Source organism: Phyllostomus hastatus, unplaced genomic scaffold, assembly GCF_019186645.2.
Source record: "Phyllostomus hastatus isolate PE091 unplaced genomic scaffold, TTU_PhHast_1.1 phas_scaffold_555, whole genome shotgun sequence".
In the NCBI taxonomy this organism is placed as follows: domain Eukaryota; kingdom Metazoa; phylum Chordata; class Mammalia; order Chiroptera; family Phyllostomidae; genus Phyllostomus; species Phyllostomus hastatus.
The window spans coordinates 890,455-913,193 of NW_025334036.1; the positions used below are offsets into that span (position 1 = coordinate 890,455).

The 22,739-nt window shown below is 47.5% G+C and overlaps 1 protein-coding gene and 1 long non-coding RNA gene across 3 annotated transcripts; one reads left to right on the forward strand and one right to left on the reverse strand.

Annotated features, from left to right (window-relative positions):
• The first annotated feature begins 669 nt into the window (after positions 1-669).
• Positions 670-12,776, forward strand: RCN2 (reticulocalbin 2). Of its 2 annotated transcripts, none has more exons than XM_045824886.1 (7): positions 670-932; positions 1,229-1,334; positions 4,831-5,027; positions 8,134-8,247; positions 9,943-10,039; positions 10,815-10,957; positions 11,774-12,776. In XM_045824886.1, the coding sequence occupies exons 1-7, from the start codon at positions 804-806 to the stop codon at positions 11,924-11,926; spliced, it is 939 nt and encodes a 312-aa protein (XP_045680842.1). In that variant the 5' UTR covers positions 670-803; the 3' UTR covers positions 11,927-12,776. The 2 variants fall into 2 exon arrangements, with proteins under 2 accessions (XP_045680842.1, XP_045680843.1); XM_045824887.1 differs by having other exon boundaries at positions 8,146-8,247.
• A 7,648-nt stretch (positions 12,777-20,424) lies between these two features.
• Positions 20,425-22,683, reverse strand: LOC123809680. The gene is made up of 3 exons (XR_006784057.1): positions 22,233-22,683; positions 21,560-21,685; positions 20,425-20,974 (listed from the first exon to the last, which is right to left on the reverse strand). It is a non-coding gene; the product is annotated as an uncharacterized LOC123809680 (long non-coding RNA).
• Between the last annotated feature and the right edge of the window lie 56 nt (positions 22,684-22,739).

The following is a 22,739-nucleotide window of genomic DNA, read 5'->3' on the forward strand; positions in this document are numbered from 1 at the left end:
TCCTAGGTCCTCGCTGAGCTAGCTATTCTTTCCATGCAATTACCGTTTACTTTTCTACTCACGTGTATGTGAAGTTGACACCTCACCATATATGCCCACTACCTGTCTGAATGCATTATATTATTTAATCTTCACGACAACTCTTTAAAGTAGTCTTATCACTATGCCCATTTTCTAAATGAGCAAACAGATTTTCCAGGGCCAAGTAACTTGGCCAAGCTGACAGAACTATTAAGTCACGAAATTGAGCATCAGATACAAATGTCTTGCTTGTTATGTGCGCGCGTTAGTTCATCCTACTCCAGTGAAATCAATTAGTAGAGATACATTGAAGACTGAGAAATGGATACTGTCCGTTGGTTCTCCAGGGCAGATTTTTTTTCCCCGCTACTGAACCGTAGTTAGAATCTCCGGCCTTTTTCTCACCGAGGGACACCGGGACAGTCTCGTGGAGCAGACTGGAGTTTCAGGCAGGAACCCGCCGGCCGTAGACCGGGCCGGGGTGCGGAAAGGGAAAGTCGCCCACAGGGGTTCTCCCCATCTGCAGGGACTGTCCCCTCCTGAGCCTCGCCTCCGCGCCGAGGAGCAATCAGCGACCCGGAGTGGCGCCCCGCCCTCCCCGCTGGGGTTATATAAGCCTGGCCCGGGGCGCCGCACTGCGCAGTCGTGGCCTCGGCCTCCGCTCGCGCGACTCGGGGAACGGCGCCCCCGCCCCGCCGCGCTGCGTGCCCCCACGTACGCCGCGCCGCCGAGCGAGCGCCGCCAGCCCCCCGCCTCACCCAGTGTCCACGGCGGCCGGCGCGATGGGGCTGGGCCCGAGGCCCACGGCGCGTGGGTTGCTGCTGCTGCTCCTCTGCGCCACGGCCGCTGCCGGGGACGCGCACGGCGAGCACCGCACAGACTACGACCGCGAGGCGCTGCTGGGCGGCCAGGTGAGGCGGCGGGGCCGGGGCCGGGGCCGGGAGGGTGGCCTCGGTGGGTCCCAGGCTGGGTCCCGGGCGGCCTGATCGTGGCACCGGGCGGGGCGCCGCTCGCTGGGGATCCCGAGGCGAGGCCGGAGGAACCCTCCTTTCTCCCACACCAGGCAGGGTCAGCGAGGGTGTGGAGGGACAGGGGCCTGGCGAGCAGGTTGAGTTGACTGGGAGGCGTCTGGTAGCCGTGTTTTGCTCCACCATTTTGCTCCGCTGGTAGTAATGCTTGACCCCTGTGTGTCGCTTATCCTCCAAAGGAAGAAGTCGACGAGTATGTTAAACTCAGTCCGGAGGAGCAACACAAAAGGCTGAAGTCAATCATAAAGAAAATTGACTCGGACTCAGATGGCTTTCTCACCGAAAGTAAGGACGTCCTGCCCAACTAACAATGGACACAAACACACACATTTAACAGGGGGTGTCTGCTGAGGGCACAGTGCGAGCGTTCCCGCAAACTAGAGGTGCTGTGAGAGGGTGAAAAGGACATAGCGAGTAGGTTTTATGCCAGGAAATCTTTACTTTTCACTTACTTTTATTTTTTTTAGTTAAATTATTGGGGTGACATTGGTTAATGAGATTATATAGGTCTCACAGGTACCATTCTGTGTTACATCATCTGAGTATTGGATTGTGTGCCCACCACCCACGGTGAAATCTTCCTTCACTATGTATTTGACCCCCTTTACCCTTTGCTGTCCCCCCAACTCCCTTCCCTCTGGTATACCCGGAAATCTTTAGACATAGGATACCACGTAAAACTCGGTGCTTTCTGTAGTGGTACATAAACGGCGTGATCGTACATGTATGTGCAGGTTATCCTGTGAGCAAACACCCTCTTCCTGGTAGGACCTCTGTCCGTGTCAACACATGATTCATCCTAGGGACAGGCCAAAAACCAGCTTAAGGTATTGAGTTATTTATTTTAAAGATTTTATTTATTTATTTTTTAGAGAGGGAAGGGAGGGAGAAAGAGAGAGAGGGAGAAACATCAATGTGCGGTTGCTGGGGGTCATGGCCTGCAACCCAGGCATGTACCCTGACTGGGAATCGAACCTGCGATGCTTTGGTTTTCAGCCCACGCTCAATCCACTGAGCTATGCCAGCCAAGGCTGGTATTGGTTATTTATTGCTCTTTTGATACATTCTTTTTTTAGAATTATAAGAATTTGCTTCTTTTCATAAGCAAGTACAGAAAGACCTGCTGCGTGTGAATTATGTGTATCACAAATTATTAGATCCTAGTTGGGACCCTGGGATCATCTTGTCCACCCTTCTTCGTAGAGATGAAGTCATTGAAGTCCGCGAATGCCCTTCTCGGATCAGCAGTAAAGCCAGGACTTAGAATCTGATCTAAATTCAGTTTTTAATACCCTTCACTTAAAAAAAAAAACAACTCAGTGATCTTAAGTAGATTCTGTAGGCAGAAATGAAATGCACAGATTATTAAGACTATTCTACATAAGTTGCTGTGTACCTGCCTCTCATTGCTTAATTCAAGTGATGAACCCTATCAGCTTTCTAAGTTGATCCTGAACAAAAAATAGGAGCTGCTTTGCTGTAACCTGTTTTCATGCGGCTCAGCATCTTGAGGAATGAAGTGACTGGAGGGGGAATTTCAGACTGAGAAAGTTAAGATGGGTTGCCAATAAAGTTTTCACATCGGCGCCTTTAGGAATATCGAGGTTTTGAGTCTCTCGACTTAAACGGCAAGAAAACCTTGAACTCTTGTTACCCAACAAGAATGGGTCCGTCTTTGGTTATACGAGGAAGCACGCAGAACAAGTCGGTTCGGCAGAGTTGATGGTATCTGTCTATAAAGGCCTGCTATAGTTAAATACTTAATAGTGAAGTTTTTTTAATCCTCACCCAAGGATACGTTTGTTGTTGTTGTTTATTGATTTGAGAGAGAGAGGAAAGGAGAGGAGAGAGAGAGGAAAGGAGAGGAGAGAGAGAAATATCGAATGGTTGCCTCCTGCAGGCAAAGCGCACACACCCCAGTTGGGGATCAAACTGCAGCCCTTTGACTGTTCCGACCAGTTGAGCCACTTGGCCACAGCAATAGCAACTTTTTAAAATTTTCAAGTTAAAAGGCACTTTTAGTCAAAATGTTCATTTCACAGATAGCAAAACAAAAAACTTGAGAGTATTAACATCCCCTTACGGCACAGCTGAAGCAAACCATTTCTGGTTACCGTTTCATTCTGCGTTCTCTTGGCCACAATGAGCTCTTTAAGTAAACTAGAATAAACCCTCATTCTTGAGGACCCTTCGAGAGAGTCTTCTCATTTGCACTGGAAGGACCAGGACTGGACTCAGGTTCTTGGGAGATGGCAAAGGTCAGTGGAAGGAGTTCAGGCTCTGAAGCCAAAGGTAGCCTTGGAGTGTGCACTCTGCTACTTAATTGCCGTGAGTCCTCAATTTGAAACCTGAATTTCCTGAACTTCAAACTAGCTCAAATTATAATTGCCTTGTTTTGAAGATCAGAGATAATGTGTAGAGATGGTGTATTGTATAGTCATCATTTAATACGTTGATGTCTAAGTACTACACTGTCCTGATGTAGAGTTTCAGGGGAGACAAAAAAGTGTCCACTTTTCTGTTCGCCTGACGCCTCCCCAAATCAGCAGAGCAGTACCACTCTTTCCACTGAACAGTGTCCTGCTGCTGTCTTCGCAAATACTTTTCTCCTCCCCTTTGTCTGTAATGCAGTAGAGTAAATAGCTCTATGAATACATTTTTAATAATTGATCTGAAAGTGGATATATGGAATTTAGAAACTTCAGGTACCAAGTTAAGACAGCTGTTGTAAGAAGGGCATAAATCACCATTGCTACCCATAATTTTGTTCAAGTTGCCTCTAAATGTTTTAGTGTCATGGTTAGAGGAACATACCACAACTATTTTTTTCTCAAGTATGTTTTCAGTGAATGAATGTAAATAAATATGTGTGCATTTAGGTATACTTACATATCTTAGGTAGGTGGTCATTGCAGGAGAGCAGGGGGGTGTGTGTGTCCCTGTGCCCTAGGGTCTTTGCATAGGCCTTCCCCTCCCTCGGGGGTGACTGCCAGACCCTCAAGCCGCCGCCCCCCGCCCCAGGGTGGCTTCTCGTACTTCGGGTCTGTTTCAATATCAAGTCCTTTCAGGCCGGTGCAGGCGATGGCCCCTCTGCCTCACACCCTCCTGGAGGTGCTGTGCACTGTCGTACTGGTTCAGTGCAGGTTTGTTCACTCCAGTTCTGCCTCCCCTGGTGTCAGCTCCATGCAGTAGATGAGAAATGGGACGGTGTTTCTCAGACTTCAGTCACTTGAATCACCTTTTTACAATGTAGGCTTTGTCTGCTCACCATCTGTTATATCCTCAGTGCTGTTTGGCTTCAACTCGATGTTACATTTATTTTAAAGGAAAATTGTATGTTTTCATAAATGAAAAACTTTTTTTGAAATACCTGTTTTAATAGTGACTACTTAAAGATCTGTGCTTCCGGAGATGATAGCAAAGGTATTCGCAGTTTCACGGGAGATTTTGTTTTACAAAGTCAAGTGTCCTTTTGGCCAATGGCTAATTCATTTGATAAGGACTCACTGAGCCAGGGGCCTCCTCGGCATTTGGAGATCCCCAGCGAACAAATCTCACAAACGCTCTAAACTCGACGGGCTGACCTGGTGTGATGTTTGGAGTCTTAGACTCCAGAAGGTCCTCCCATGTCCTACTCCTGTTTCTGTGAATACGACTAAGCCCGTTCTCATTCAGCATTTGCAAACACTGGCTATTTTTTATTCCTTTAGAGATGGTGTAGAAATCCTCTGTGCGTGACAGTTCTTGTTAACGTTTACTGTGCTCTGGGACACTCCCACAGGTGAACTCAGCGCGTGGATTCAGATGTCCTTTAAGCACTACGCCATGCAAGAAGCGAAGCAGCAGTTCGTGGAGTACGACAAAAACAGCGACGGTGCCGTGTCCTGGGACGAGTACAACATCCAGATGTACGACCGCGTGATCGACTTTGACGAGAACACGGCGCTGGACGACGCGGAAGAGGAGTCCTTCCGGCAGGTGAGCGCGTGCGCGCAGGCTGCTCCGGCTTCCCGTGCGGGAAGGGGCGCGGGGAGGGCGGGGGGCGGGGGGCCTGAGGTCCCCGGCTGCACCGCCTTGACCTCCGGGGCGCCGGTCACCCGCTCCACCCCCTGGTCACGGTGGCGGTTTCCTTCCGAGCCAGGTGTAGTGCCCGCGTTGTGAACTGTGTGCGTCACCCTCACGTCTCGGCTTCTCGGGCACACCGTTTGTCCTCGTTCCCAGAGTTGGTGTTTGGTGTCTGTGTGTGTTTTGGATGTGTGTCTCAGTATTTTATTTTTTATGTTATTGAACAATCGGAACGTAACACCACGTGACCCATTTCTCAGCGTGCACGTCAGCGGTGTCACGTGTGTTCCCGTGGCTGTGCCCTCCGTCTCCAGAACTCTTCTTAGCACCTAACGCGATGACAGTGGTGACAGTGAGCTTGGAGGTTTGTCCACCTGAGAGGTGTCCTCCTTGACTGTATAAACTTACCTTTACAAACATCGTTCAAGTCCTGACCCTCTTCTAAAGCCAAAGCATCGCGTGATGTTATGACTTCCCTGCCCGTGGACAACAGAGAAGTTACATACAGTATTTTAAAATTTTACTGTTCTTAGATTCTCCTTGTGTTCTTTTTCTTTTTTCTCTTGGCACCCAAAAGGCTTGATCGCTATCCTGTCAAAATATAACAATGTATTTTTGTGGGTTTTTTAAATCTATATTTTTAAGAGGGTATGAAGTGATAGGCTGTGGTGTCGAGAACAAAGTCTTCACTTTGAAGAGACACATGACTTATTAACATAAACTGCTTGTTTTTTCTTGCAACTATGTCGGCCCCTCCTGCGGTGTTCCCACCCCCACCCCCGACCCCCGCGTGCTCAGGGCAGGTGGAGCCTCAGGCTCTACCTTTGCGGAATGAATTGGATGGAGGTTAAGAACCTAAGGGGATGTGTGGGTCTCTGCAATGAACACTTCTCAGTAGGGGTCCTTTTGAGACAACCCAGGAATATGTCTCTATATGAAGTTTTAATCATAATACTGTATTAGAATTTGATATAATTCTCCAAAAGTGGATGTGGGGTGTAAAGATGAACTCAGCAACAGTTGCATTATTCTCCAAAGTAAAAAATCAGGGATGAAGAATGAATCAGTCATCACGTTACAGACTAAACATTATACTATGAATAAATCATAAAACTAGTGGAATAGCTAAATAATTCTTTTCTATATGGAAGTCTATTAAAAACAAAAATCAATGGGATACCTGAATTTTATCTTATATTTTTACTCTTTCCGTTATTGAGAACAGAGATAACCCAGAATCATGACCCTCTTGAGCTGTGAAATGCCTGAAAAAGCATTTCTTTGTGACTGAGGAACGAGTGTTGTCAGCAGTTTTAACGGGATAATGACAGTTTGGGAACCTGTCTGGCCAAAGCCCGGTTCCCCTAACTTCTGCAGTGTGTGTACGAGCAGCATTCATTTATGTGAGATGCAACCTTACGTGGGCTAGTCAGGGTCTTTCAAGCCTAGGCTTTGGCTCTGGTGTCACAGATTACACGTCTTCCTGGGAAAACATCAGCCCTTGCTGTTGTTCTGACAATGTTGTTCTTCCTGAGCTTCTGTGACAGTATAAAACTGCATGATGATTGGTAATTAAATCTTGTTACTACTGTGTATATATAATGTTTTCTATCACCCTATAGAGTACAAGGTTTTTTACAGAAGCAAAGAGTGTTGAGGTGCTAGGAGGCTGAGAGTCTGTTGTGTTACTTTGTTTTCGGAAGTTTGCCCCTTTGAAGAGTAGCAGCTGCGTGCATTGGCCTCTCGAATACGAGTTTCATGTAGAGTGTGTTCTTCAGATGACCATGAGTGAAGTGTTTTCAGAGATCACGTTATTTTGATTTAAATAATCTGAGAAATGCGAGGTGGAATATTTTTTTTTTTTTAAGAATTCTCAGTTTGTTGATAGAGATCCTTTCTTCATAGGCAGATTGGCCAAATTTCACTCCTTCTGCTGAAACATGGACGTTCTTGCTCCAAACGGAAGCATTCTTTCCTAGGGGAGTCCAAGCACTGAGTACTGGGAAGGGAGGTGTATTCGGAAAGAACCTGATTGACTCAACGAAGTACATCAAGTTCTTGCTTGTCTGCTTTTCCCTGCGTGAAACCTGAGTGTAAAGTGTAAATTATGTCGTCTAGTTATTTAAAAACGTAGAAACGTTACGTTAAAGGCAGCTGTTGAGAAGTAGGTGAGTGTAACTAACTGACCAGTGGATTCTGAATGTTGGAAAGATGAATTCTTTGGGAAAAGAAGTGAGCATCTATGTAAATCCGTTGTCATAAAGGAAATGTGGTTTCGGTACGTGAATGCTACCAAATTTCTAGAAATTGGAGAAGAGCATTTCTTTTTAACAGTGAAACATATGAATTAAGAGTTTCTAAAGTATTTGAAATTCAGCTTTTTAAAAATATGTAGTTTAATACACGTAAATTTATAGAAAGAAAAGTTCTTCACAGAAATTCTCAGAATTGAATTAATGCAGAACTCGCAATATAGCACTACTGATTTCCAAGCCCCTTGATTCCAGAATCAGCTGGGAGAAATCAGTTAAGAGTAGCCTTGTCCCTGAAGGCTGGTACTCGAGTGCACTTGTTTAGGAAAAGGAGGATGGAGCCCTCGCCACGTACTCAGTGGGTTAGGCGTCGTCCCCGTCATTTTTCATTTTGCTAGCGGTTTCTGCTGTGCAGATGCTGTGCATTAATAGCTCAGTATAGTCACATGTTTATCTTTGCTGTTGGTGTCAGAGTACCCCAACGTTATCGTTGTGGACAGCGGAACCACCGAGTGGTCTGCCTTCAGTGGCACAGCCGAGGGCAGCACTGTCGGGGTTCCGGTCCATGTGTCTCTCACCCCGGACCCCATTGCTCCAGGCTCTTCGTAAACGTCTTTGGCCCAGCGACCTTCAAAGGGATGATGTGAAGATAAAATAATGTGTGAAAACGTCCCTTAGATTTACATCGTCTGTATTTTCAAAGTACTGTTTATGGTGATATTTTATGATGATACCTTTAAACATGTTCAATATTTAATTTTTCCAAGCTTCATTTAAAGGACAAGAAGCGATTTGAAAAAGCTAACCAGGATTCGGATCCTGCTTTGAATCTTGAAGAATTTATTGCTTTCGAGCATCCTGAAGAAGTTGATTATATGAAGGTAAGGAAGAAAAGTCTTAAGAGAACTATTGAGAGACCAGAACTTTAAGACCTGTTTGTACTAAATCACTAAAATGAATTGTATGGCAACCAGAATTTTAGGAGACTGGAAAATCCCAGGTTCTCCCTGCTTTAGATTAGGCCTGGGAAAGAGGGTCCTGGGGTGGGTTACTTAGTGGGAGGGAGGAGGAAAAGGACTGAGTTGTTTTCTTTTAATCCTCTGTAATATATGAGCATTATTCTTCCCCTGACTTGCAGATTTTTCTGTGGTTTTTCAGTATTAGTAACACTAAAACCTCCTATTTCATTTACAACATCACTGTGAAAACTTTCAGTCTTAGAAAACACATCAGCCCTGGTGGGTGTCACTCAGTGGATGGAGTGCCGGCCTGCAAACCCAAAGGGTCGCCGGTTTGATTCCCAGTCAGGGCACAGGCCTGGGTTGCAAGCCAGGGCCCCACTAGGGGGCGTGCAAGAGGCAACCACACATTAATGTTTCTCTCCCTCTCTTTCTCCCTCCCTTTCCCTCTCTCTAAAAATAAGTAAAATCTTAGAAAGAAAGAAACATCACACTTGGATCTCTTTGCATGGAGGGGGTGGAGATACGGGCCCAGCGGCTGACGACTGCTGGTGTTTCTGCCACTTTGGGCATGAAGAGCCATCACCCTGCCGTCACCTCGTCGGCAGTTTGTGGCACAGCCCAGCGCGACCCCGTTAGCACTGCTTCTCTCGCCATTGTGAGGCGTCTGACTTCTCACTTGGCACAAAATACATGACCCAGTTTAAGAACAGTGCTGGGCACCATTCGATTAAATGCCAAATTTCAGTGGAGACAAGCGCCCTGAGCCCCGTCAGGGCCAGCGGAGGGTGCTGGCTGTGGTCCTGGGGAGTTAGGAGCCCTGTAGGCTGAGAACGGGGACGACCGGTGGCAGCAGTGGGACAGTGCAGGCGTCACGTGCTTCGGTCTGGGACTTGACCACAGTCTGAGGAAAGGGTAAACGGGGGTGCCGACTGAGTGCGGGAAGAGGAGAGACCAGCAACTCGTATTGACGTGTTACTTCCTGCTCGTGCCCTTGAAGCCTCTGGATGTGGCCACAGTGGAACACTTTTAAGAATGTACTTCCCTCACAGTCAGTCACGCTTGAGTCCAGAAAGAAAGGCACCAGCCAACAAAGAGAGGAATGGGAACAGGAGCGCTAAGCTGTGAGAGCCCAGGCTGGGAAGACTGGAACCCAGGACAGTTTCCCGCACAGCACGGTCGGGGGGCCTGAAGGTGCTGGACAGCACAGAACAAGGAGCTGGTGGAGGAGAGGGAGGCTGTGGGAGAGGCCGGAGTTCAGTGTGAGAACAAGCACCCAGGACGTGGGCGCGGATGGGGTCTTCGGGCAGGCGAGGGCCCTGGCCTGGCAGAGAGAGCAGAGAGGAGGAGGAACGGGACAGGCATAGAACAGCGGTGACTCCAAGTGAGGGCAGTCAACAAGCGGGCGTTTAGGGAGAATTGTGCTGCGTGCGGAGACGTCGGAGAGGGTCTTCGCCGACAGTTACTCAGCGTTTGGTGTCTTACTCGTGTGTCTAAACTCCACTGTCCGGGAGCAGAGGCAATCCAAATGGTTTCTCCTAAGGAAGTTCAGCAGCGGGGGTGATTCAGATGGTGGCGGGGCTGAAAGCTTTGTTACTGATGTATTTTGTGCAACAGGAATTTGTCATTCAAGAGGCTTTGGAAGAACATGACAAAAATGGTGATGGATTTGTTAGTTTGGAAGAATTTCTTGGTGACTACAGGCGGGATCCAGGTAAGGAGCCTGGGGGTTGTGTGGGGAAGGAGGGGGGACAAGCAGAAGTAAAGAAGAAGAAACAAGAAGCGCTTGGCCCAGGTTCGACTTGGTCTGCCAACATAAACACAGGACAGGCACCACGACGGGACTCACGGTACCTGAGAACGCTGTCGTGCCGCAGTCCCGTGTCTGGGCTCAAACACGTCTTCATTTTCAGACAAATACAGGGTTGTTAGGAAATCAGTGGTGGAAGAAGTAAAGGTTGATATTTTTACGTGAAACCTTGTATCTTCGCATGTAGATCTTGACTTGGAAATATAAAATAAACATTGGTGTGGATTGTGGAAGGTGACTTCTGATTGAAATTGGGGGTTTGTTCATGCAGCCTGTTCTGCAAATAGCTGTCCTTTTTCACAACTGTTGCATGACAGAGCCCCTCACTGTGAATGCCACTTAAAAATTACACGTGGCGTTACCCTGAGAACACAGGATGCTTCATGTAGTCACATGATAAACATGAAAGCATCACTCAGATCAAATCTGGGAACACTGGGTATCAGAACAAGTAGCCAAGGTGAACACAGTTACTGGTTTGTGATGTGCTGTGACGCAGTGTGAAAACTCAGAGTTGTTTGTACCTGTGTGTCACTTTTGAAAATTACTGTGTAGTTTGTACTTGAGCACTTTTTGTTAAGTATTTCTGTTTCTTTGGGCACCTTTTATTCTAGGGATATATCAAACTTCTTATGTGTTATTCTTGTGAATGTTTGTTTCTAATTGTTTTAATATTAAGCTGCAAATGAAGATCCGGAGTGGATCCTTGTTGAGAAGGATCGATTCCTGAACGATTATGACAAAGACACCGACGGCAGGCTGGATCCTCAGGAGCTGCTGTCCTGGGTGGTGCCCAACAACCAGGGCATTGCCCAGGAAGAGGTGAGTGTTACAGAGTGATCACCTCCCCCTGCATGTTTGGTGCTGTTGACAAGACGAGAAGTTTACAGTTTTAAGCCAAAGAAAGAAGTAACTGAGTTATGTACCAAGGAGGACCCCCCAAAACTTGTAATCATCTTCTGGAGGGCGGGCCCCTTTTAGTACATGCCTCCTTGCTAGCTGAGTATTCTAGGAAACCATCTGGATCAGTGTGCCAGCTGGCGTTGTTGTGAGAGGCTGTGTTTGACCTCAGTGAACTATTTCTAAAGGCTCTTTAAACGAATTTGCTAAGGAAATTTTGTTCATTTTGGGGGCTCCCCCCTCATAGTGAGGACCAGTGCATTGCTGTATCTTAATTTAAATCTGTGAACTGGTTTAGGTGGTCGAGGGGACAAGGAAGTTAAGATTGTGTCATGTAATAATTTGATAGGACAGTGAGTAGAAGAACAGAATTTCCGTTTACCCAGAGGGGCTCAAAATGGATTATACTCATTTTGCTTAAAGTTGAGATATCCTGAATTGGATTTGGGTTGAGAAAAGGAGGCAGGACCCAGCACAAGTCAAGGGCGGGCATCATGAGAGAAGCTGGAGGCAGACCTGGTTGCAGAGTGTGGTGTTCGTAGCTGTGGAGACAGGACCGAGTGCGTGCCCTTCTGGTCGCGGAGTCTCAGCCTCTGTGGGTCACGGACCCCTGCAGAGGCACGGTGCACACCGCATGGAGAGACACACGAGTGGTTCTTACAACTCAAGTCCCATGAAAAGGTGAACACCTTGCTGAAAGTACTCACTCCACTCGACACCTCTTGCTTCGTGTTCCAGGCTCTTCACCTGATCGACGAGATGGATTTGGACAGTGACCGGAAGCTCTCCGAGGCGGAGATTCTGGAGAACCAGGACTTGTTTCTCACCAGCGAAGCCACAGATTACGGCCGGCAGCTTCACGACGAGTACTTCTATCACGATGAGCTCTAGGCCCCGGGTGTATCTGAGTAGCGTGCTGGATCCTTTTATAAATTTGTTACCAGTGTTCCTTTTGTGATAAAATATTCATGAGGTATTTCCCCTCGGAAGTCTTACCACAGTCCAGCGTATCTTACTTTTCGCCTTTTAGGAGGAAGAAAACCAAACCAAACCCTGATATTTACTTCAAAATGTATTGAAGAAACAAACCAATGTCGTGCCATATGACAGCAAACTCTTCCTTAAGGACTCCATCCGTTTAGTACTGTACTGTGGAGTGTTTTGAGTTCTATTTCCATACTTGAAAAAGTGGGAGATCGTAGAGATGCCTGAACAACACTAAAGGAGTATGTGACCGAGCTGTCAGTTTTGTTTCAGTAGCAGTAAATCGGAAACTGACCAGAGGACATCGTTTTTAGAGTTAGCATTTTGTTTTAAAACCTTTAAAGGAACCTACAGAAGGACTTATACCTCGCATAGAAGTTGGGAAGTTCCGCTTAGTTTTAAAATGGTTTCTATAAAGGGTTTTATTGTATGAAATAGAACTTTATATTTTTGCATATGTATAGATGGTAATTATATTTAATGTGTAACTGTAGTCTATTGTGTGTTGAATTTGATATTGTCTAGAACTCTTTTGACTGATTAAAAATGAAACGTCCTATCTTTTTAAATGTTTGTTTGCTTTTAATCTCCCTGGCAAACCTGTTTTCGAGCGCAGGTTTTGTTGTGTTAGGCATTGTCCCACCTCGCCCCTTCCTGTATCTGGGTAGTGAGTGTTCTAAACTCCTGTTAAATTATTCTTGTTCCATATTCTTGTTTCGCTTTTTTTTTAAATAAAAGAATATTACACTTGACTGTACACCTGATATGTTTCAGTTTCTGTTGTAGCAAATGTGGCCTTGCTGTTTGGGAGTAGCAATGACTGTAATAAGAGTTTCACAGGTTGGAATCACCTGTACAGCCCAATATCGGCCACACTAAAAGTCATGTTTGACCAGCACTTGCGCTCACCTGCCTGGTCAGTTTTGGACCTTACTGGGTGGGTCAGGTTAGTATGTTTGGGGGGAGTAAAAACGTCTGGAGAAGGTGAGGAATTCATGTTTCCCTAGCTCTCACCCACAGATAAGATTTCTTTTTTCTTAAATGTTTTTATTCTGTGAATAGTTTTCCTGAAGCAAGTTGTCTCTGACAGAGCTCACGAAGTACGCAGGGAGCACCAAGCCTGAGGAGTGACGGGGAAGCCCACAGGCTCTTTTCCGGTGGGACTGACTCCATGCACCCTCCTGCCTCTCCCCTGCGGCCCCCTCTGCTGACGGGAGGCGGAATTGCAAACTCTTAACTCCCGCACTCGAATGACAACGTGCCCTGGTAGCTCAAGTGCGTGGTTTCCACTTTAACCTACAGCCTCTCTGGCCATCAGCAGTTTAAGAACTAAGAGAGATGCCATTGTCACTCATCTGTCACTCAGGTAATTGGGATTTTTGACATAACCGGTTTGAGGAGCAAGCTTTCCATTTGTTTGACTAGATTCCCCAAAATCTGTACCAGAATTGTTAGGACATCAGATAGGGATTTTACTTGAATCTTAGTAACAGTTGGCAGTCTGTACTCAGCCTTGGTTTCATGCAGATGTAAGGAGTTTGGTGACATCAGTGTTCACCAACATCTGCACTCCCTTAGTCCCTGACATAAAGATTGCCCTTCCCAGCCCCTTGGCAAGGGGAGAAATGGCTGGTTGGGACCAGTGTGATATGAGTGTTAGCAGTGCATGTGGCCGCCAGGCCGGTGACGACACCCATTTTCTTGCCTGTGAAGGAGGCCTCATCAAAGGGGGTGGCCACGAGGTCCAAGGGGCCGTGATTTCCAAGGTGGCCACATGGAGGTCAGCTGGACTTTCAGTGGACTTGATGTTCTCAAAAATTAAACTTCTGTTAAGTCACTGAGGTTTTTTTTTTCTCTTAATCATAACAGAGACCAGCCTGCCCTGATTGAGTGCAGGTTTAGTGTTAAACAGTTGGCTTTTACAAGCATACAGAGAAAAGAATCATCTGCTTGAACAGAGATTCCATGTCTTTTTATAAGTCACAGTAAAAATCCTTTAAGGCTTTTATTTGGATTTTAATTTAAAGTAATCCTCCTAAAGCTTTTATTTTTATTTTAATGGAGTTAGGGCAATTTGAATTTAACCCCATAGCATAGAGTAAAAAGGGAATGAAACTGAGTCATTGGCTGATTATGGCAGAAGGACATACTCACTTTTCTTGTCTGGCTTCAGGTAGTAGTTTAAAACGGAAAAGGTAACAGGCTTTGCACAAATCCCTTCATTTGTGGTTCCGATTGGGCAGATTTACAGGACAGAAAATGACTCTGGCTTGCAACAGGAGCTTAAAGGAAGTCCGGACATTCAGAGTAAAAACCATGAAGTCCTGCCTCCCGTACATTAGTCCTTTCTTTAGCGGTTTGGTTATTTAAAATTAGACTTTATTTTGAACCAGTTTTTTGGTTCACAGCAAAATAGACCAAAAGAAAGGTGCAGGGACTTCCCATCTACTGTTCCTCTTACACGTGTGTTTGTGACAAATGATACACTGACACTGTTATCACCCAGTTTACGTTAAGATTCACCTTGGGTGCTGTGCGTTCTGTGGGTTTTGGGCAAAGGTAGAGGGGCATGCATCTACCGTCTAAGTGTCATATAGAGCAGTTTTACTTCCCTCCAAACCCTCTGCGCTCTGCCTGCCCCACCCTCTCCCCGCACAGCCCGTGTCTGCCAGCCCCAGCAATCACCAGTCTTTTTACTGTCTTTCTGCCTTTTCCGCAACATCCTACAGCTGGAATGCTGTAGGATTCCTTCGCAGTTTTAATAGTAGGGGTAAATCCGTTAATCCTCCTCGAAGGTTTCTGTGTTGCAATATTTCCATTTAAGTGAGAATGTCCACTGGAGCTTTTATGACATCCTAACTGCTTTAAAAAATGGCTAGGAAAGCCAATTACAATCCACCTTATGAAACAAGTGTAACAACTGATTCACTTCATTTCAACATTGACTTTTTGCTGATTAAATACTCAGTCACATTGCCTGCTATGAAAGGTTTACAACTGATAATCAGGATTTATCTCAAAGCGATTTTAATATCAGGGGTCTTCACTCTCATTGCACTGCAGAGTGGGCAGGGTCTTAATGGAGGACATGCCCTTCTGCTGCCATCTAGTGTACACCTTTAGGATAACACCTGAGTGGAATAGCACCAGAGCAACACCGAAGGAGGGGGTAACTGTGTAGATGGTGGGATTGTGAGGGAATCCTCTACCAGGGAGCTCCTTACGGAAAACCAGATGGTTACTTCCAAAAAGGACTGCTCCAGCTTAGGCCGGCTGAAAGCAGCACTCAAGGGAAAGCATCCAGAGTTAGCAGAAACCCCCTAATCGTCATCAGGATAAGGCAAGACCACATGTTTTTTTGGTTACTAGGCAAAAACTGTCAGAGCCTGGCTGGAAGTTCTGATTCATCCACTCTATTCAGCAGACCTCGCACCTTCGGATCTCCATTTATTTCGGTCTTTCCAAAATTCTCTTAGTGGAGAAAAATTTCAATTCCCTGGAAGACTGCAAAAGGCACCTGGAGGAGTTCTCTGCTCCAAAAGGAAAAAAGTTTTGGGAAGATGAAATTGTAAATTGGCCTGAAAGATGGCAGAAGGCAGTGGAGCAAAATGGTGAATACGTTGTTCAATCAGGTTGTTGGTGAAAATGAGAAACGTGCCTGTAATAGTAGCTTTATGTAAAAACCGAAGGAACCTTTTGGCTAAACCAATAGTACACTACTGAGTTCCAAGTGTGCATCCCTGCTGCCATCTCGTGGGCATTTTGGGGAATAACATCTCAGTGCGGGTCTGCAGAAAACGGGGCAGATTTTAGTAGAATATCAATTACTAGTGATTGCAACATTATTTGGAAATGTAATTCAAAACGTCTAAATGTAAGGACTGTCCAGTCAGCTCTTACATTTACACACAGACCCCCCCCAGCAGGTCTGTTCGGTAACAATAGGAGATTTAACAAACCTCTCTCATTCCGGTTCTGTTTCAGAACCACTAAAACCCACAACAAATAGTAAAAATATTAAAAACATTGCATGCAAAGCAAACTGGATTCAACATGCATAAGTACTATTACCGAATGGACCCCCCCCTCTTCTCCCAGGGTCCCCCTGGACTATATTCGCCTTGCCCACTGCCAGGGAATGATGTCTCTCCATGCCAGAGATTGGTGAAAAGGAAAAGAATTATTTATCCAAAGGTTGTACAGACTTAAAGTAATGACTTAATGTCTTCCTTAAGATCCCAAAGCCCCTGAAAACACCCACAAAAACACACAGTCCTTCCTTCCCCCCTTTGCCCAGTCTAGGGTGCCGCACCTCAGGAAAAGAAATAGAAGTCCGTGGCTCATGCAGCCCTTGGTCCTTCCCAGTAATCTGTGCTTGGTGGGCAGGCTTCCCGCGGTTCCCAGCACCATCAGCTGTATTGCTGGAATCTCCAGTTCTTAATACCAACCCACATGGCACCTTCTCCTGGCCCACCAGCAACAGTCCTTGCTTCCTTGCAAGGATTCTCCCGATTCCTAAGCCGTGGAAAAGGGAGCCCCAAAACTCTGTGGTTCCCCTCCCTCACATGGCTACCGAACCTGGGTTTAAATTCCATTGCCAATCTTCCTCTGCGGCCCCATTTCCAACTCCTCCCACAGTCAGCTACACCTGCCAGCATTCCTGTATTTCTAGCTTTTCAGAGTTGCCATAGGAAGTCTGGGCAGGCATGGCCCAGTGGTGTGGAGCAAATCATCTCCAAGCTCTCACGTAGACGCTGTAACCAGGGGAAACTGCCTCCTAGTTACATCCTGGGTGGAAGTCACTCCCATCTCCCAGGTTCAAAGCATGGCCACAGCTGTTTAGCATATCCATGAAGCCATTTAAGAGTTATAGATATTATAAATGACCATGCCTGGGGTTAGCTGTAAAACTTGCTATGCAGAACAACTCTCAATTCAGTTCAGACTTGTGGGGGTGAGGACATCCTGTATTTCTAATATTTCCTGGACACCCTGAGTTCTGGACCCCATGCCAAATCCCTTTTTGGGCCCTGGGCCTTGGCTACACCCTGTCACAATTGCATCGCACAGAAAAAAAAACAAAGCAAGCTTTCCAGCAAGGCATTGGTGGGATACGTTTTCCATCTGTCAGTCTCTGCTGCCATCTCGTGGCCATTTTGGGGAATGACGCCTCAGTGCAGGTCAGCAGGAAAAGGGGTTGATTCTAGTGGCAATATCGTGGGCTTTTCATAGTAGTGCAATTTAGAAGCGCAGTTGAGGACGCCCAAACGTCAGGATCGTACAGTTACTTTGCAACTGGTCTCTAGATATCGGCCAAGGGAGGAATAAGCATGTTTTATGTGACGTTTCTTGGAACTGGTTTTGTAGCATAATAGAGGCAGGTTTTTACAAGTGCCAAGTTTGCTTGAAAATCGTTTGTAAGTAGCTCTTTCCGTTTCAGCTTCCTTAAATAACACAGAGGTCAAATGTATTTGAAATTCTCCACCAAGAGGTAAAAAAAAACGGTAACGCAGAATACAAGCACTCTCATTTCATGTCCGTGCCCCTCAGGACATGTCTGTGGGCTCATTTCCTCCGCTGCGCCTGGACTTCGTTTACTATTTCAGGTTCCTGTCACGGGTTCAAAATTTGTGCATTTCCAGCTTCTGTTTCTAAGCCGTGCATTGAAGCATGAAGATTTCTTTCCAAGTTTTGGTACAGAGCATCTTTATCATCAGTCATGTCGAGTTATTTTGGTTTTATTTATTTATTTAATTTTTACTGTTATTTAAGTGTTTTTTACTGATTATGCTGTTTTCCCAATTTTTTCCCCTTTACCCCTCCTCCGCCCTGTACTCCCAACTCTCCAGCTTCCCTCCCCTTAGAGTTCATGTCCATGGGTTGTACAGATATGTGCTCAAGTTCTGTTTCCTATACTATTTTTCATCTCTATTTATTTTATGTCTACGAATTATGCTTCTTCTTCCTTGTACCTGTTCCTCCCTATTCCTCTCTTCCCCTTTGCCACTGAAATTCCTCCATATGATGCCCATTTCTCTGATTCTGTTCCTGTTCTAGTCATTTGCTTAGTTCTTGTTTTCATTGTTTTTCTTTTTTTAGGTTCGTTTGTTGATAGTTGTGAGTTTGTTTTCATTTTACTGTTCATAGTTTTGGATCTTCTTCAGTTTCTTAGATAAGTCCCTTTAACATTTCATACAATAAGGGCTTGGTGACTCCTTTAACATGACCTTATCTGAGAAGCACTTTATCTGCCCTTCCATTCTAAATGATAGCTTTGCTGGACAGAATCATCTTGGATGTAGGTACTTGCCTTTCATGACTTGGAATATGTCTTTCCATCCCCTTCTTGCCTGCAAGGTTTCTTTTGAGAAATCAGCTGATAGCCTTATGGGAACTCCTTTGTAGGTAACTCTCTCCTTTTCTCTTTCTGCTTTTAAGATTCTCTCTTTATGTTTAATCTTGGGTAATGTAATTATGATGTGCCTTGGTGTGTTCCTCTTTGGGACTCTCTGGGCTTCCTGGAAGTCTATTTCATTTGCCAGATTGGGGAAGTTTTCCTTCATTATTTGTTGAAATAAGTTCTCAACTTCTCACTCTCATTCTTCTCCTTCTGGCACCGCTACAATTTGGATACTGGAACATTTAAAGTTGCCCCAAAGGTTCCTAAGCTTCTCCTCATTTTCTTGAGTTCTTATTTCTTCATTATGTTCTGGTTGGATGTGTATTTCTTCCTCTTGATCCAAATAGTTGATTTGAGTCCTGATTTCCTTCCTTTCACTGTTGGTTCCCTGCATATTTTGCTTTATTTCACTTTGGGTAGTCTTCAAGTGTTCTTTCATTTTGCAACAAGCCCCAATCAGCTCTGCGAGCATTTTGATTACCAAGGCTTTGAACTCTCCATCAGATAGGTTGGCTATCTCATCCCTTAGCTCTTTTTCTAGAGTTTTGTTCTATTCTCCCCTTTGGGCCATATTTCTTTGTTTCAGCGCACCAGTCTGGTTGACTGTCTCTTTAATTCCTTGGTTGTCAGAGTTCCATGCAGTTTGATTTTCTGGCATTTCTGGTTGTTTATTGATTTTACATTGGTTGTTATCCTCCTTTTGGTTGTGCGAGAAAGTGAAGAGCTTCTAGCTACGCCTCCATCTTGGCTGGAAGCTAGTTTTGTTTTTACGACTAGTGCGCCGGGAGCACTTCTGCACACATTTGTCGGTACTCCATTGCTGGGAACACACCGCCCCCAAATGAGCAGCTCAGAGACAACAACCATCACCGTTGTACTTCTACCGTTGGTGACAGGCTCCCCTGGGGTCCCCTCACGTGTCGCAATCACCTGGGTGGGGGCCGGCAGGGCCGAGGTGGCGTCCCTCACATGCTGGCCCTCAGGGGAACGTCGGCTGGACCTCCGTGTGTCCCTCCCTCACACGCCAGCTGGGCTCCGAGGAAGTGAGGAGCAGGCACTCTTCCCTGGCTGTGAGCCCGCCGTCATTTGACCCCCCTCGCCCTCTTCTATCTCGAGTGATTTTCCTGTCGATTAAGAAGGAAGTAACGTTCGAGCTGAGGTTCGCAGGAGGCGGAATAACGACAGACCAGGGAGGCCGGTAAGAAACACACACGGCGCTGAGAGGAGGAAGAAGGGAAACTGGGGCGTTTGAGGAAGAGCCGGACTCCAGCGCGGATGGAGCGTGAGGAGGCCCCGAGTCACGGGCGACGCTGGGCGGGGCCAGGAGGCGGTGTGACGCTGGGCGGGGTCAGGAGGCAGTAGGCGGGGTCACGCTAGACGGGGAGACGCTGGGCGGGGCCAGGAGGCGGTGGGCGGGGTGACGCTGGGCGGGGCCAGGAGGCGGTGGGCGGGGTGACGCTGGGCGGGGTCAGGAGGCAGTGGGCGGGGTCACACTAGACGGGGAGACGCTGGGCGGGGCCAGGAGGCGGTGGGCGGGGTCAGGAGGCAGTGGGCCCTCCACGCCCTGCAGGCAGCAGCATTCCCTGCGTGTCGTCTTCCCTTCGTTCGGTCCTGGGAAAGCCTGCTTCCAACGCTTAGTGCTTGGGGCCGAACAAGCTCGTTGGGACTTGAATAAAACAGTCACATGTAGGACCACAGAAGAATGAAAATGACAGAAACAGGAGACGCACACATAGTTATCAGTACGAGACTGAAGAAGAAAGAAGGAGATGGAGAAAGAAACAGATTTGTTGGGAACATGAACACATACAGTGTCCTTGGGTGGTGGCGATTTTACAGAAAATCCTACAGGAACACGTAAACACAACTGCAACGAGCTCGGATGTAGCTATTAGAGCAATGTGTTTGTAAGAAGCAGGAAGACACAGACTAGACTGTTAACCACAGTGCCTTTGAAGAGGAGGGTGGTTCTGAGGACGGCGAGGGCTGTGAGGTTCACCCAGAGGTGACAGTGAGGGACCAAGGACTCCCAGAGGACCCTTCTCTTCTTTTTTTTTTTTTAAGATTTTATTCATTTATTTTTAGAGAGGGAAGGGAGGAAGAAAGAGAGAGAGAGAAACATCAATGTGCGGTTCCTGGGGGTCATGGCCTGCAACCCAGGCATGAGCCCTGACTGGGAATCGAACCTGCGACACTTTGGTTCGTAGCCCGCGCTCAATCCACTGAGCTACGCCAGCCAGAGCTTCACCCTTCTCTTCTTACTCATGGAAGCATCTCAAGCAATCCCTGCCTTGGAGGCTCTTCATCCAGGAATTAAGTAACCGACATGGAGACCAGATAGAAAACCCAGATGGGCAAGTCTCAGCCGAGGAAGCTCTGGTGTGAACTTTGTTTTCGGGTATTTGTGAGCAAAACTGCAGTGCCCTGGCCACCCTCAGCCCCGTCTCTGTCTAACCAGAGGAAAGGAGGGTGCGTGGCATTCTTGGAACCATTCTCAAAGTTTGAATGGGGAGGATGAGAATTCTGACATCTGCCAGAAAAGTGGACGCTACAATCTGGAAAGGGAGAGCTGCATTGATTTTTCATATTTTAATACTTTTTTTTCTGATTTACTCTATTATAATAGTCATATGTGCTTATTTTTAAGAAGTACAGCAGAAGGGAGAAAATAAAAACTCCATAATCCTGTTACCCAGAGCAAGAACATTCTGGTTTTTTTAAAAGGCAAAGAATGAGCCCTGGCTGGGGTGGCTCAGTGGACTGAGTGCTGGCCTGTGAACCACAGGGTCGCCAGTTCAATTCCCAGTCAGGGCACATGCTTGGGTTGTGGGCCAGGTCCCCAGTAGGGGGCCACCTAAGAGGCAACCACACAGTGATGTTTCTCTCTGTGTCTTTCTCCCTCTCTTCTCCTCTCTCTAAAAATAAATAAACAGGCAAAGAAAGGCACATTGCTGCTATGAGGGTGAGTTGCTCTGCTCTGCCCTTGCCACCCGGGGTTCCCCAGGGCTCTGCCACCTGCTACTGGCAGGGACTTGAAGATCGCCGGATGTCTCTCCTGGGGCCCTGTTTCTGTGTTGGTACGAGCTGGTTTCTCTAGGCTCTGACTCAAGGGGAGAGCAGTAAGTATCGAGTGAACTCACTGGGAGGTCCTTCCTGGAGGTCCTTCCTGTCTCTTACATCGTGGGGTTCTGTGAGTCAAGGTTCACCCAGACTCTCTGATTCTCCGTACGGTTCCAAACCTCACCCACAGGTTCTGCCCCGAACGTCTGGAAGAAAGTATGTCCACAGAGAGGAAAGGAGACTCTTTCAGCAGGTCTTTCCCCCACTTCCACCTTCAGGGAAGGGAAGTCAGTCCTGTTTCCCAATCCTTCGAAGAGAAATGATGAGGGACCCTCCGGAAAAGGAGGAAATGGTGGTGGAGGGGGAGCGGTGACTAGGCACAAGGCCAGAGTGGCTCACCCTGAGGGAGGGCGTGCATCCCCAAGGTGGATACAAGGCTCAGAAGTTTCCGGTCCCTTGAGTGGAACCCGTTCCGTACACAGCAAAACCTCGGAGGGGGTGGCGGTGGGGGGTGCTGTGGGAGGCTGGGCCCGGGTCAAGCTTGGCAGAAAGGCGTCGGAGCCACCTGCCTGGAAGACACCCTACCCTGCAGCGCGGACCGTGGACACATCAGCAACCACAGGGCTCCCTGAACCCGAGCGCTGTGCACTGTTTCAGAGCTTCACAGAGCCCCTGGGGAGAGCCTACCAGGACTGAGACGGACTTTCAACTTCAATTTGATTTGGAAAAGTGAAAAAACGGGACCTTTCCTACCTCCAAAGGAAATGGAGTGAAAACTCCAGAGCCTTCGGTGCGGTGGTGTCCGAGCTGGAAGCTACAGAACGGCGTGCGCGCGGCAGGAAGGCGGCCCTGGCGGCTCCTGCGAACAGAGGGGCGTTTCACTGCCGTGACGGTACTGGGGGAGGATGCGACGGTCCTCCCGGGGCGCCCCGGTACCAGGTGGGGCCGCGGTCCGCGCCCAGCAGCTGCCGGTGGAGGCGGGCCTGGTGCAGTCACTGGGTTAAAACCTGGCGCCGCTCCCTGGAGAACAGGGTGGTCGCTGCAAGGCGCCGGGGCTGGAGGAAGAGGAACGGAGGGGGTGCGGCGCCGCAGCGTGGGTCAGAAGCCGGGCCTGCGCGGAGTAAGCCCACGCGCTCAGGGCCCTGCAGCCCCGGGTGCGGGCAGACGCCAGGGGCCGTGGGGAGTCCGAGCCCCGCGAGGGGGGACGAAGGATGCGCGCTCCCGCCCCGCCCCCCGGGCGCGCCTGCGCACTGAGCCGCC